The 15,343-nt window shown below is 37.0% G+C and overlaps 2 protein-coding genes and 1 long non-coding RNA gene across 5 annotated transcripts; 1 reads left to right on the forward strand and 2 right to left on the reverse strand.

Moving 5' to 3' along the window:
• Window positions 1–86: 86 nt before the first annotated feature.
• LOC130569125 (uncharacterized) lies at window positions 87–1,094 on the forward strand. The gene is made up of 4 exons (XR_008964791.1): window positions 87–140; window positions 276–343; window positions 598–729; window positions 811–1,094. It is a non-coding gene; the product is annotated as an uncharacterized LOC130569125 (long non-coding RNA).
• Window positions 1,095–1,258: 164 nt separating this feature from the next.
• gjz1 (gap junction protein zeta 1) lies at window positions 1,259–5,805 on the reverse strand. 2 transcript variants are annotated; one of them, XM_057358530.1, is made up of 5 exons: window positions 5,706–5,805; window positions 3,904–3,944; window positions 3,767–3,815; window positions 3,132–3,275; window positions 1,259–2,957 (listed from the first exon to the last, which is right to left on the reverse strand). In XM_057358530.1, the coding sequence occupies exon 5, from the start codon at window positions 2,926–2,928 to the stop codon at window positions 2,230–2,232; it is 699 nt and encodes a 232-aa protein (XP_057214513.1). In that variant the 5' UTR covers window positions 2,929–2,957; window positions 3,132–3,275; window positions 3,767–3,815; window positions 3,904–3,944; window positions 5,706–5,805; the 3' UTR covers window positions 1,259–2,229. The 2 variants fall into 2 exon arrangements, with proteins under 2 accessions (XP_057214513.1, XP_057214512.1); XM_057358529.1 differs by having other exon boundaries at window positions 3,746–3,815.
• Window positions 5,806–12,168: 6,363 nt separating this feature from the next.
• znf668 (zinc finger protein 668) lies at window positions 12,169–15,331 on the reverse strand. Of its 2 annotated transcripts, none has more exons than XM_057358136.1 (2): window positions 15,217–15,331; window positions 12,169–14,497 (listed from the first exon to the last, which is right to left on the reverse strand). In XM_057358136.1, exon 2 carries the CDS (start codon window positions 14,485–14,487, stop codon window positions 12,556–12,558), a length of 1,932 nt encoding a protein of 643 aa, XP_057214119.1. In that variant the 5' UTR covers window positions 14,488–14,497; window positions 15,217–15,331; the 3' UTR covers window positions 12,169–12,555. The 2 variants fall into 2 exon arrangements, with proteins under 2 accessions (XP_057214119.1, XP_057214118.1); XM_057358135.1 differs by having other exon boundaries at window positions 12,169–14,494; window positions 15,217–15,329.
• Between the last annotated feature and the right edge of the window lie 12 nt (window positions 15,332–15,343).

The following is a 15,343-nucleotide window of genomic DNA, read 5'->3' on the forward strand; positions in this document are numbered from 1 at the left end:
TCAAATGGCACAGAGGATGTGTGATACACCTGAGCAGGTATTGTTAGGTCAGGGAGGCGGACTCACATGTCATATATATATATATATGCTGTGTTGATCTCGAAGATTAATTTCATAGGGCAACAGTACAGGCTAAGAAGGTAAGAGATTTGGTGTCATACTACCTGTTTTCTTTATTTATTTTTATTAGTTAATGACATTTATTAACAAAAAAATTGTATTTCTGCACTTTTAAATTCACTAATATATCAATGGTTTCTATTCATTTCTATTAGCTTAGATTAAAGCACAGACATGGAATCGCGTGCATTGGTTGTGATTGTGTTTTTAGGTGTCGTCTGCGGTGAGTGAAAGAGCATTTTTTGTAAAATAATTTCTTTGTACTGCTTATACTACAGCAAACGGGCTATGCTTTTTTAACATAATAGAATAAAAATGTTACATCATACAATACACATAAAGCCTATTTTTGTTTAATTATAGCAGACAGTAGGGAAGAGCACTATGATTTTTATTACACAACAGAAGATATTTGAAAGTTTCATATTTAATTTGGCAGTAAAAACTAAAAACTATTAAAACTTTTGATGTCATTAGTTGCACAGGCACTGAGGTGTAACTACTGCCAAAAGATTGACAAAGTGAATCCCACCTGTGATACAGTGGAAGAGAAGGAATGCCCCTCTGGTCTTAATAACTGCATTAAGATCACAATGTATCCTCCAGCTTGTGAGTATAGGCCATATTCATTATTTCAAATGTTAAAACTTGTACTCTTTATTGAAAGCTGTTTTGTGTTTTTTGTCATAGATGGTGAAGTGCGCAGATGTGCCACCGATACGGAGTGTGATGCTATAGTGCCTCAACAGGTTGACAAACACTGCTGCAGCACAGACCTCTGCAACTAACCTGCACAACCAGCCAAATGTTTTTTCAACCAGCCAAATGTGTTGTGATTACCTTAAACTTGTACTACTTAAAAATGCTCAAAACATGGAGCTATAGTTAAGAATGGTCTTTATTTAATATATACATGTACATTTTGGAAGAGATGTTATAAATAAAATTTGACCAGCAAAAGCAAGCATCAATGATGGCACTTTGTTATTTCTCCTCTTAGTTCATTTATCAATAGCTATTGTGTCACATACACTGTTAAGAAGTTTAAGGAGTGGTTTTCCGTACAGGGCTTAAGACCAGTCCTAGACTAAAATAAATAGCTGTCTAAACTGAAAACATTTTACGTGGACAAGTCTTAAAATTCATCAGTGCCATTGTTTTGTCTCAAAATGCACAGAAGTATGCTTTTGGGCATGTTTATGAAAACTGAATAAATGTCCTGGGTATAAGTCTAAGTCTAAGAACAACTGTTAGACTCTGAAATGAAACAGCTAGGTCAGCACTCACATGAAGTGACATGGACGCACACAAAACGACTTCTCACCCAACCCACACAAAAAATGGCTGATGCAGAAACACCATGTCAAAGATTCTAAAAAGGAAGATGACATACAGCTCTTATTAGCATTTTAACCAATTTTTGTTCTTGTTTATAGCAAAGATAAATAGCAAATTACAAATATGATTACATTACAAAAAACAATCACATTATTTGCAATACACGTCACAGTAAAATGTAATAAGTTGACATATTAAAACAGATAAGTGTTTGAAAAAGTGTATTAAAAATTAATTTTCAGTTGGCAAAACTTGACAACCTTTGTAATGTAAACTTGTTGATCAAGTATCATTATGTACTAGTGACTGGAAATCTTTACTTGAGTTAAATTCTTAAAAAGTTGACTATTCAATTATTTTAGTAAAGTTGTTTCCCCCTTTTGACTGATTAATGGGTCTCCCAAAAACTATATATTTAAGTTCTCTTAACTTGGTATTCATACAATGTACTTAATAGTACTGAAAGAAATTTAGGACCGCCTCAGTGTCAGTCACTGAATGAACTTGGTTGTCCACAGAAACACACTAAACTGCATTTTTGACATGCCTTGTCATTATTGTGGAGATAAATAGACTGCATTGAACCAAATGTTTACCACAGCAAACACAAATGACCTGAATAGCATGCAAATATCAACATTTTATAGCAAAAAAGGTATATGGATTTTGTAAGTAAATAAATTAAATGAACTAAGATTTGTAATTCATGCGTTCAAAAAACAACAACACATCAGGGTTTTCAGTGTCAGATGCACTGCACTTTTGTTCATTTTAACAGAGATAGTGACATATGGAGTAGAGACAGAACATACCACTGTAAATAATGACCAGGGCAGATATAAACAGCAGTGAATGGACAGACATTCTCTTTTCAGCTACTCCACGGACAACACACTGGTGTACAGGTGAACATTTATCTAACTCTTGTGCATCACATAGGTATATGTTCTCACTCACTTTAGGCAGAACCCAGTAGAGCAAGATGTACATGAATAAACCCTCCACAACGATCCGCAGTATCACGCTAAACATATACACCAACACGCTCTTTTTGCTCTTATGAAGATCTATCATCATCTTACCACCCACAGTCACGGTGGGATCCACTGAATCCCCCTCCTCGGCTTGAGAAGACATTTCTTTCTGCCTCTTCCTTAAGATTGAAGATCGAACATGGGAAGAGAACATCTCCATGAGAAGAACCGAGAGTACAAGAAGGATGAAGAGAAAATGCCATGTCATCATTATAGACTGGTCAAAATGTTTATTAAAACAGAATTTAGTGCAGATGGTTTCCGTGCCGTTACACTGAAAGTCTTCGTTCAGGGCTTTCCAGGGAAACTGAGCCAGGAAGATCATGACCAGGCGGATGCAGAGCAGGCCGAACCACACGGTGCGAGCTTTATAGGTGGCGGTGGAGTCCACTGCGGTACGGAGGATCGGGATCAGACCTGTAACAATAGCTGCCATTGTTCCCTAGGGTGGTTCTGAGGTCTCTTCTGTTTCAGTCATGAAAATAGAAAGCACAATTTGTTTGCATAAAACTATTTTAATACATTGATAACTTTCTGGAGTTAACTGCAAAAAAATGAATCAATGTCACCAAATCCATCAGGCCAGTCTATAATAGGTTTGTTTAGCTCTTTGATTTGAAAAAAGAAAAAGAACCATACCTGTTTCTTAGGGCGTTGGCGGGTCTGTGTGTTTGTCCAACAGTGGTGTAATTGTGAGCTTCCCTTTTGTATATAGTCTGCTAAACTGTAAGTGTCATCAGTATGGTTTCTCACACATTTAGCAGCTCCACTCTTAACTGAAACCTAATTGAATTTAAACGGTTAGTTGAATGAGATAAATTAAATCTACGTATGCTATCAAATTGATATATTGCAATATAAATTACATATATATAAATATGACTTGAAGATATAAATGAAATGAAATGTAATGGTGTTGGTATAACTTGTTTTGATACAGTTAATCTTGATACAGTTTAAATGAAATGTACACATTTATAAAGTCAAACGTTTATGCTTGTAAACCTCAAATTAAAAAGTTAATTATCAGGACAGACAAAACTTGGTTGAGGTGTTTTAATTGAAAACTCATCACAACAGGAATAGAACAGGTATGCAATCAGAAGAGATTTTTATTTACTCTACAACAGCCAGAAACATTAGAAACAGGAGATATTATATAGCTGTCAAAATGGTCAATATGCTAAATAAACATTTGCTGATGACTTTGAAGAATTAGCTTGAAATTGTGACACACAAGTCTGCCTAAATACCTGCTCCAAAGCAAAAGATACCTGCTAGCTATGTGCAATATGCATTTGTTACACTGCCTCATTCACAATCCTAAAAAGAAGAATAAAAAGTATTATTAGATACCATATTTATTAAATGACATAAGTACATCTGATTATTTGAGCTAAAAATGACTTACTATCAGCAGGAGATTTCCACATTCCCTTGTTGTTCAACAAACTGTGAAAAGTAATATTTACATTACAGGCGTGACCAAGTACCTAAAATGTCATAAATCTTGTCTCAAGTTCATTTAAATAAACTTTAATAATACACTTTAATATTTGCGTTTAAACATGTAGCCTAAAACATATACTTTTGTTAACATGATTACATTGTCCATGTTCATTTAAAGCGGACATTCCTCGTGATTACCCTTCTCACAAGCAAAGTTGTTACTTATTAAAGGTTTATTTTAAGAACACAGTTTAATCAATATTACATAAGGAAATGGAAAACGGAAAAGCATATAAAACATAAATATTTTGTTTTAAATTATTTAATGTTCTATCCAGCTGAAGGATCATGCAATTCCGTAGATGTCAGTCGCATTCGCTAAAATAAGTCTTGATTTAAACTTTACCTGGGGCACTATAGTAAAAGATACTTTACTACACAAAATATTGTGTAGACTCAACAAAAAAAATTACGTAACAGTTTGCATCAATATTTTTGAGTTGTGACAACTTCTAACAAACTTAAGTTCATCCAACAAACTACATTGGGTCAGACAGATTACTTTTTTCTCTTAGATGAAATGTATTTTTAAGTAACACCAACTTAAAAATTGTTGATCATTATTGAAATTAATAAGTTGTTCTATCTCTTTTTTAATACTGATTTAATCAAACACACTGGTTGCAAATACACTTTTTTATTTTATATCTCAATTTACAAAATTCTCAATAACGATTAAAAGCAAGAGCTGATTGTACCTAGGATCTCCAATGAGACGCCTTTTGAGTAAAACAGCATTGGTGGTCATTTTCTTTGAGCCTAACCATATCCTAAGCAAATGCTCTATCCTTCAGGACAATGGTAACCTCTTAAAACAACTAAAACCCTTTTAAATGCAGAGAGAACAAAATATTAAACATTATTAAGTCTCATGCTGTTCTCATCTTGATAAAAATCCATAAAATAACTTGTATTTCTACATTAACTCTTATTATCCAGTACCATGCAAAGCATGATGGGAAATGGAGATCCTCAGCAATGCTATACTTTGATACAACAAGCATCATTCATGTACCCTCAACTGTAATAGATTAAGTTAAATGATTGAACATGAACTAATTTATTTTACGCTTTTCAAACACTTGACACATAGAGTTTGAACTTGTTTACGTATGTTACATGGGAGGAGTCTTGAAATCCGGAACTCAATTGGTGTTGAAATATTAAGTTATCTAGCCAATTACTTTGAGTTACTGCAATTTAAATATTGTCGTAAACACATAAACACAGATTTTTAGGTTAAAATTACACACAATATTAAGCTTAAGTAATTATCAACATTATTAAGTCAGCACAACTCATCAAAATAGAGTTTCACACTTAAAAGTTTTAATTATACCAAAATTTTAGATTTTTGACTTGCACCAATTCATTAAATTAAGTTGTGCCAACAGATGCCATGAATTATTTTTTAGAGTGTATAGCTTATACAAGCGCATCAGGACGTCTTTGTTTATACAATGCACAAAAACAGACCAACATGAACTTGAACGTGTGTTTAAATGTTGTGTCACATGGGGTTGGGGAACGAGACCTAAAGTATGTTTTAGACTGTTCCTGCTTAACTGACAAGTCTCAATTGAAGAAGTAGGTAGTGGGTACCCAACAATTATGGCCCACGTTTCACTTTCTTTGATCACATAACATGAAATACATTCTTAGACAGAGAGCTCAATTCTTAACTGAAAAATGAATAATACTTACCAAAAACAAATTTCCAAAAGAATGGAACGCTGAGTAGGTGCTCGCAAAGCCAGAATGAGGAAACTGCGGTCGGTCGCATACCTGTGCGCGCAGTGGTGCTGCCTGAGCTTGTTTCGGGCATGCGCATATTGGGCAGACCTTAAAGCCACAATATGGAAGAATTTTGTTATGAAATATCCAAAAATCACTTGCACATGTGATATATTTCATGCAGTTGTGTACTTACATTATCCCAAATGTTCCCAAGAATGTGCAAATCCAGAGAAATTCCTATTTAAAATAATGGCCCGTCCCTTGTCTCCCTTGTATTTGTCGCATATCAGTGACTTAATATCCACTGCTCCGCACTACCACCAGTTTCCGGTTATAGAAACTACTAGTGGTGGGCGATACTGTAAAATTTTGTATCGATCCGATACCAAGTAAATGCAGGGCCAGTATTGCCGATTTCGATACCGATACCAATACTTTTTACTTTTAAAAAGCATTCACTTGAACTTACATTTACTTTCCTGTAGTTGAAATGTCATGATTTATCAGATGAATGCATCATTAATATGCTAAATCTGAATACATTTTCATGACCACTAAAATATTTTGTGATTTGTGCTCTTAATGTGCCTGTAGGCTAATTAATCATGTAGATGTTAAAACACTGGACATCATTTAAACCAAATAAATCTATTTATTTAGTTATATATTCCTGTAATCGAATTTGCAAACATGAACTTTGCCCCAAATTATTACTGGAAAATGGTAACAATAACAGATTAACAGAACAGAAAAAAGATATATAACAAAACAATTTCTCGTTTTCCCAGTACTACTTCTCTAGCTTTTAAAAAACCCAAAGTGGACAAAATTATTAGCCTACTCAAGAACAAAGATTTTAAAACTGCTTTTCCGTTTTTGTTCAGTGTTATGTTTAGACAAAATAATAGAACAAATTAACATGTTTCCCTTTCATTACACTTTTTTAAGTGAATTTATAAACAAAGTGCACACAATTGTTTGCGACACAAAGTAAATAAAGTGCTTAAATAATAAAGTACTTTCAATCTTTGGCTTTTTACCCCCAAAGGCCCACTGCCATACATCGCAGTTCGCAGTGTTTTTATTCACCGATGTGAAAACTCCACACAACGCTCCTCTTCTTTTCGCGGGCTGCAGCAGCGTCTGCGTGCTTGCGCTTAATGCTGCTGAGTCACGTGATAGCGGACTACAAAACACAGCAAGGCAGGGAGGAGCAACGTGTGCAAAAAAAATAAAATAAAAAAAAAAAGCATTATACAATTATTAGCTACATTAGTAAATAAATTAAATCAGTAGTAAAAGCTAAAAACACATTAGTATCGATATTTTTATGTTAGGATCGATCCTTTTCGATACGGCAACAAGGAAACCCCAAAAAGTGTAACGTAGGCCAAATGAGTCAAGCAGGTGTAACGGAGGCCAGCTAAACAAGGATTAATATCCTTTTTAATATTAATAAAAGCGTTTTATAAATGGAGAGAGCTTCGCGACCAACTTGGACTCGACACAGACTCCACTCTCGCATGTGTTTTAATAGACAGGTAAGCACATTTTTTTATTGTACATGAAATACTCATGCACAGATTATTTGAATAGTTATGAATGCAGTTACCCTATGAAATACAGTATATGTCGCACAAAAATATGCAGCAAGTAACGTTACTTGTAAATACTGTGGGTTCATTCCAATTTACTTTTTAAACACAGTGGCGGTTCTAGACTACTTTAACTGGGGGCGCCAGGCAGGGGCCACACTATGCTTTTAGGGGGTACACTAACATGTGTCATGATTCATTTTCAGTCATTTTTCACTGTCATGTATTACTGTTTTCTCTAGAAGTAAACTAATAAGCTAATAAAACAAGTTTAGCTCAAATTAATGTTCCATGGTCATTTATTTCACAACACATTGTTTATAGTCAAAATAACAATGACAACAATAATAACATTTAGGCACTTTTCTGCACCTTAAATGTACATACATGAATGAAAAACTACCCACAAACAAGATATCCAAAAATCTACTTAAGCAGTCATCTAAACATGAGTCACATGATCAGGTATTTCCTTTACACAAAGAAAAAAAACATGAATTTCCAAATTTTCACATGTGATATATGTGGTTTTGGCACAATTTCGTGTGAATGCCATGTTAACTAAAAACTTATGTTTTTCAGATGGGTTTTCAGGGTTACAAAAGTTGTCTCTCTGCACAACTAAATCACCTTGCTGATGGGTCCTCTGTTCTTCTGGACTTTCTTCATTCTCTAAGCTATTGTGCATTTCTGACTCTTTTTCAGAAGCATCTTCTTTCTCCAGCCTTGACTGACTATTATCTTTAGTTTTCTCATTAAAAAAGGACATTATGTCCTTAGGATTCTTTCTCTTCATTTTAACTGCAAATGGGAAAATTATGAAAATGTGTAAATGAAGAGGACTCTCAAATACAATGTAATATACAGGACAGTATAGAATAAGATGTATTGATTACTTGAACTCTGCTAATTCCTTGGGAATGACAGACCATTTATTTTAATTATAAGGCAAAAGTGCATTTTATCAAACATTCACCCCAATAAATGTAAGTTATATTTTATCTCATTTCATTAACAAATCAAATTTCTTTAGTGTGTTACACACGTTCAGCTGCTGATTCTTTGTATAGGCACGAGTCACGACTAGCCTACTGCTTTATATGTAGATTTAACATGCGCAACAACGGAAAATATAGGTCAGTGTTTTAATATGATGTGTAATGATATGCATTTCATTATATTTTTACAAAATATTTCCATTACCTGTATGATGTAGACGTAAGCTGTGTCCCAATTCAGGGACTGCAACCTTTAAGGTCGCGGACTTAAAAACGAGGACTTGGTTTTCAAAGCACGCAGCCTCAAAAGTTCAAGAAGCGAACTGAAATGAGATGGTCTAGCCTCGCGGAGGATTTCCTAATTGCGTGATTTGCGTCACCTGCTGCTCCTGTTGCGTGGTGCCAGCAGGACACAGCAGAGACGTTTTTGACTTTTTTAAACAAATACGGAGCCAGAAAAATTATATTTTATTTTCGAGAATATGTAGATTAAAACAGCCCAACAGTATATTAAATTAACCAACCTTACAAATTCAAAAAACACAATAATGCACCAATAATGTTAATTAACAGTATCATATATAATATTAAAACACTGAAATTGACTGTTTTTGTGAATTACATACTTTTATTTAACTAAAGTTTTGATAGATTATTAAAAAATTTCAAGCCGTTATAGGCGCGCAATGAATCTCGGGATAGCCAAAGCTGTGAAGGATACATTTGTTGTATCCTTAAAAACCTGCGGAAATAAGGTCCAGGGTTCCCACAATTTCCTCAACACCAAATTCAAGGACTTTCAAGGACTTTTTCAAGCACATTTTGGCCAAATTTAAAACTGTGTTTTTGTGCCGTCGCCGGGCACTTTGGGAAAAGGATACAATTTTTTATGATTTCTCTCTTCACAAAGGGCCATTTCAGAAGTCTGTTAGCAAAGGGTACATGCAGTCACAGACATAAATAGACACCGCATTGAAGGCTTTGGCCTGTTGCTGTTATGGGTTCAACAACGCTGCCATATTGGAGAGGACAAGACATAAACAAAAGAGAGCTTCTTTGAATAAAAAGCACAATAACGTTTACATTTCACATCGTTTTTTTAATGATTTACAGTCTACATGGAGTATAAAAATGTCTTGTCTTGAGTTACTTATAATATAGATAGTCAGACTTAGAAAATTGTTCGTTGTTTTGAGGAGTTTAGAAAATTCACACTGGTCAATTAGTGATTTGGCTTATTTTTCATAGTAACTGTGGAGATATTCCAATGTAAGTATGGGATACTGTACAGTACAGGCGCCCGCTTATCATGATAGAATAAAGGACTGAAGCGGAGACAAGCATCACACAGAAGGGGTTTCTTTTGCGATGACAACCGACTGGCTGTCAGTTATCCTGACATTATCCTGATTTTAACATGGCTACTTGCCTCGAGCAAATTATATCATGTATTATGTATTGATTTAAAATATTTTATTAAACCATTTCCAACAAATGCAAACCTATTGCAGGGAAAACATGTTTACTTTGGGTTTTTAGGCAAGAAAAAAGTTTAAAAAAGACAAACATTCAATTTGGTTTAATCATTTGTAAATATAATCTCATATATGTTATTATTATTGTACTTGTCAGAATGACAAGTACCTGGATGATTGTGCATTATTAGTTTAGATAATAAACAGATGAGAATGCCCTCAAGGAGCTTAATTCAAAGGGTTCTGCCCTTCAAAAGTAGTACAACATAGGTGAGTTCACTTCTGTTTGGAATTCGCCTTTCATTTGAATATTTTTATTTTCAATTTATTTATTTAGCATTCAATGTGACAAGTAATCGACGGTGACCTGAGGACGCTATGTACGCTCAATGTCATCTGTCAATCTGCGTAAATAGTGCTCTGGAAAGTTTCAAGACATTATGTAAAATAAATTGTAAATAAAAATATATGATATTACTGTGTGATGATTATTATTACTGTTATATTCAAAATTATGTACAAAGCAGTTTCTAAAAGGTACAGATCTCTGACGCGTGCAGGAATACACCAGCATTCAAACATTTCATTCCATCACTGCTGATATGGTGAACTTGATCAAAAATGACTGAGTGACTTCAGACACAGCAAGCTCAAATAGCCAAACCTCCGCCTAAAAACACACAGCAAAAGTTCATTACTGCAACAGATAACACTGCTGGGAGCATGTTTTTGTTTTCGCTAAACCAATGCTACCTAGCTAGCATTTCAGTGTTTCTTTACATCCTAAAAACGATTCAAACTCTTAAGGCAAATTCACTGACAAGAATAATGATAACTATTGAAATTATTCTTGAAATGAACGTAGTTGAAAATAAACTTATTTAGCAGTGGTTTAATACAACATATGTTTGACTGTATACAATGATCTTAACCGTTTTGCTTGATGCATAACCTGCTGGTGTACTCCACATCTTTACTTTGATAAACCATATTTTTATTATAGCTCAAGCATCGTTGAATTTGCACTTCTCTGGCATTGAGCGAGTTAAATAACTCCACGCCTCTGACTGTTTTATGCAGGACTGCACATGATCACGATCCATCCACTCAAAGCCTCTTTTTTTAAGTTCTTCCCGCTTTCCCCCAGATCAGCAGCGTTGTTTTGTTCTGGCTTCGGCAACACTAACCAATATTTTTAACAGCGCAATGCAACTAACAAAATCTAGTTTGTTTAATTTAAGCACTTTCAAGTACCTATGTCTGTTTTCAAATACTTTCCAGTCCTTGAATTCATATGTCAGAAATTAAAATACTTTCAAGCACTTTCAATAAGAGTGGGAACCCTGAAGGTCGCATTTTTGGGCTGCTTTTGAAGCAACCTTTGAATCGGGACAGCCTTACCAGCCTTCAGTCGCGCTGCTGTGACACAATTGGTCTTAAAATGCAGCCTTCAAAGCACACAGCCCTCGAATTGGGACACAGCTGTAATCTCTCTGAAGGTGCACAGACTCGACATTGTTTGCGTCTTGCTTGCGTAATCTTCCTTTTGGCACACAAGCATCATTACTGTCACTCGCAGGACAAACTGTGCATCGCACCCAAAATTGCTTGGTTGTGGTAAAAAATTCCAGAAACGATTCCAGATTTAGGGGGGCAGTGGGGTGGCCAAGTGTGCTGACACAGGGGCACTGGACCCCTCTGCCCCCCTAGAACCGCCCCTGTTTAAACGACAACTGTATGACTGTTTTAAACACGTAAAACTGTGTAGCATTACGCTACCAAATCAATTGACAAAGTCCAATATCATTCGCGGGCTAACGTAGCATTAGATTCCATGTTTTTTGCAAACTAATTCATTGCGATGACATAAAATTAAATTAATTCATTACCTCGTCCGTGAACATGATGGGCGATCTCCATACGCCTAAGGATGGTGAAAACGACATGTCCCATAATTCTATTCTCCTACATAACGTCAATTCGCCTTTTGTTGTTGTTTCGAAAGTGCGCCATCTAGCGGTCCAAATATTCCATATTGTGGCTTTAATCCAATTTAAATAATTTTCATAGTTAATAAAGCTATACATTTAATATTAGACTTGTTAAACATAAATCCTTTTAACTTCTAGTTCTATTTAAAGAAAGTGAACAATATTTAAATGGGTCAGATCTGAATGTCTGAAATCATGTGATGGAAAAAACAAGAGTGTCTGGAATAAATCTGAGAAAAACTGTGGACAGGAAATTAGATTCAACAAACAAATTATACAGTATACAAACATTATATCATGTAATCACAGTGAATGATTCAAACCACCATTTACACTGTGAATTAAAAATACAGTCCAAAATTGTTCTGTTGTCATCTGAGGGATATTTATTGATTTAAATAAGTCATTGGTCTTCTCAATAAAACCATCTTTTAAATATTAAACCCTTTAAAGTGTATAAACATAATTTATCAGATTACACCTGTGATTATGATACAAAAGTGTGACATGAACTGACTACATTTTTATTAGACATTTCGTAAAATAGCACACCTTGGCACACCTTTACGGAAAATTAAATTTTAACAAAGAAGTGATTCCACTTCTATCACAGGGCAAATTAAGACCATTTCTGATTGCTATTTAAGCATTTTGTCAAATTAAAAAATGAATATTTTTTTCAAAGATTTTAAATACAGAAGAGCAAAAACAACATTGAAAACACTTTCTGTGTTCAAAGAAGCCAGTCACCAATAATTTCAAAGCCCATCTTCCTTGTCCATAAATACATGGGCTGGCATTGTCTGATATGCCGATGCGGGTACAGTCACAGGAACAGTCAGAGAAATAGTAGCAGATTCTGATTCGGGTGATGCAGTGTTTGATGGAGACGGTAGGGGTCGGCTGTGTACAATGTCTGTCTGTGGAAGGGAGACTGAGGACTCTGTGTCGCGGTGAGTGCGTAAATGTTTGCGAAGGTAGGCGGCGAACAGAAAGGCCTTGCCACAGATAGTACAGCAATGAGGACGGCTGTTCGAGTGGATGCGCTGATGTTTACGAAGGCCGGCTTTATTCAGGAAAGCTTTACCGCAGTTGTCACAAATGTGGGGGCGTGGCTTAGGGTGCATTTTCTCGTGAGCTTGCAGATCAGCCAGCTGAACAAACTCTGCCTGGCAGGTCACACAAACGTGTGTACCGATGGGTAATGCTGATACTGTAGAATCAGCTGGAGGAGAGATGGTGTGAAGACCGGCGTGGGCCTGCACCTCCTCCCATGTCCCAAATATCAAATCACAATGAGAGCATGAGAACTGGGGAAGGGTGGTGGGGAACACCGGAGCAGGTTGGTCCTCCAAGGGCCTTTCTGAGGAGTGCGTCTTCTCATGTTTACGCAAACTAGAAGCAACAACAAACGACTTAGAGCACAGTTGGCATTTAAAAGGACGTTCCCCTGAATGCACCCTCCTGTGTTTGTTAAGACTGGAGCGTTCTGCAAAGGACTTGCCACACTCCGTGCAGGAGAAAGGCCGCAGGCCAGTGTGAACCAGCATGTGTCGGCGCAGATCCCAGGAAGCAACGAAAGCCTTATCGCAGCTTTGGCATTTGTAGGGCCGCTGACCAGAATGCACGCGCTGATGCACCGCCAGGTCAGCCGGCTGACGAAACCTCTTGATGCACTTATCGCACGGGTACGGCTTGAATCCTTGATGTGCCCTCTGGTGTCGCCGGAAGCTTGAGGGATCTGAGAACATCTTGCCACACTGTGGACACAGGAAGGGCTTTTCGCCCGAGTGCGTACGAAGGTGGGACTGGTAAGAGGAGAGCTGAGTAAAACCTTTTCCACACTGCTCACACTGGTACGGCTTGCTTTTAGAGTGAATTCGCAGGTGGCAAGCTAAAGAGGATGACCGGGAGAAAGCTTTGCCACAGTCAGAGCACAGATAAGGCTTCTCCCCCGTGTGTGAACGCTCATGGTTCTTCAAGTCCTTCAGTTCTGTGTACGTTTTACCACACTGATCACAAGAATACGGTCGGTGGCCCTGGTGATTACGCCTGTGCTTACGGTAAACTGATGGGTCTGCGAAACTCTTGCCACATTCTGTGCAAAAGTAAGGCTTCTCCCCTGTGTGTGTGCGTTGATGCACTTTAAGCTTAGATAAGGTGGGATAGCTCTTAGAGCAATGAGGGCAGGTGTGCGGCCTCTCGCCACTGTGCTGCGTCATGTGGATACGCAGACAAATGGCCTGCATGAAGGCCTTGCCACAGTCAGTACAAACAAAAGGCTTCTCTCCCGTGTGGGAACGGCTGTGGTTGCGTAATTCTGTCTGCGTTTTATAAGCCTTATGGCACTGCGGGCACTGAAACGGACGCTGAATAGAGTGGGAGCGCTGATGCTTGGAAAGTTGTGCCCGGTTGGAGAAAGTCTTGGTGCATTTAGCACAGGTGTATTGCTGCTGTTTGTCTTTAACGTGTACCGAGAGCTTGTGACTCTGTAGAGATGAAGGGCTGCCAAAGGCCTCCTGACATGTTGAGCATTTAAAAGTGTGCAGAGTTTTTGCTGGTCGTCCTTTGCCTCTTTTTCTCGTTGGCTGTTCTGAGACGTTCTCTTGACCTTTGCTTGGCTCAGTCTCTGAAGGTGGTGGTGTATACTGCTCTGCCATTGGTGGGCTACCTGGTTGGGTTGAGGTCATCTTGAAACTGCTGGGGAGAAAAGGTCGACAATGAGTGTCTTCAGTTTGTACCTTAAATCAATTTAGTAATTGTTACTCTGTTTTAAACTTTATTTTATAAATTTATGGTGCATGGTTTCCATATTTCTATCTCATTGCCACAGCTTATTGTCTTCAGAATATTTCTGTTATTTATTTTGGTTTTAGTTTTCATGACTGTAGTGGCTAACAGGTTAACCCAGATATATTTTCATAACAATAACTGTATTGTTTATTATACAGTATTTTGGCAAAAACTATGGTTACCATGGTACTTTTGTAATTGATGGTAAAAGGAGCTAGAATAGAGGGGCCGGCACAAAATGGCCGGCATTAGGACCTCCGGGACTATTAGCGCTCTTGTTGTCAAAGGAAGTTGGCATCTGGGCAGCTCGAGTTCAAAACTGCATTACAATTAAGCCTAAATAGAAATTAACGTTACGTTAGCCACAAAGACTTTGATCAGATCGAAGCGATGCAAATGGATTACAGTGGCAGTTCAAATGATAATCAGCAGGCCTTTTAAGGCAAACAAAAACTATTTCAGCAAGCAGTGCAACACAAAATGGCTGGCTTTAGGACCGCTGAACATGCGAAGCAATTTACAGTCATATACTTCTGTCACCCCCATCATAATAGCTATATTTGGTCAATACAGGTTCGGTTATGCTTCACCACTATTTTGAAAAACGCATTATTTATGATACGTACCGTTTGTCCTCTCAGGTCGGGCGGTTGTCTCTTTAAAATCTTTGAAAAAGAATTAATCGTGAATTAATCGTTCAATCCCAGAAAGGTGCGACGGCTCTAGGACCATGACGACATTATCCAGCGAGCG

This window comes from Triplophysa rosa, linkage group LG18 (assembly GCF_024868665.1).
Source record: "Triplophysa rosa linkage group LG18, Trosa_1v2, whole genome shotgun sequence".
Lineage (NCBI taxonomy): Eukaryota > Metazoa > Chordata > Actinopteri > Cypriniformes > Nemacheilidae > Triplophysa > Triplophysa rosa.

Excerpts from the sequence above, each read along its gene's own strand:
- gjz1 (XM_057358530.1), bottom strand. The coding sequence starts at position 2,928 with ATGGCAGCTATTGTTACAGGTCTGATCCCGATCCTCCGTACCGCAGTG.
- znf668 (XM_057358136.1), bottom strand. The coding sequence starts at position 14,487 with ATGACCTCAACCCAACCAGGTAGCCCACCAATGGCAGAGCAGTATACA.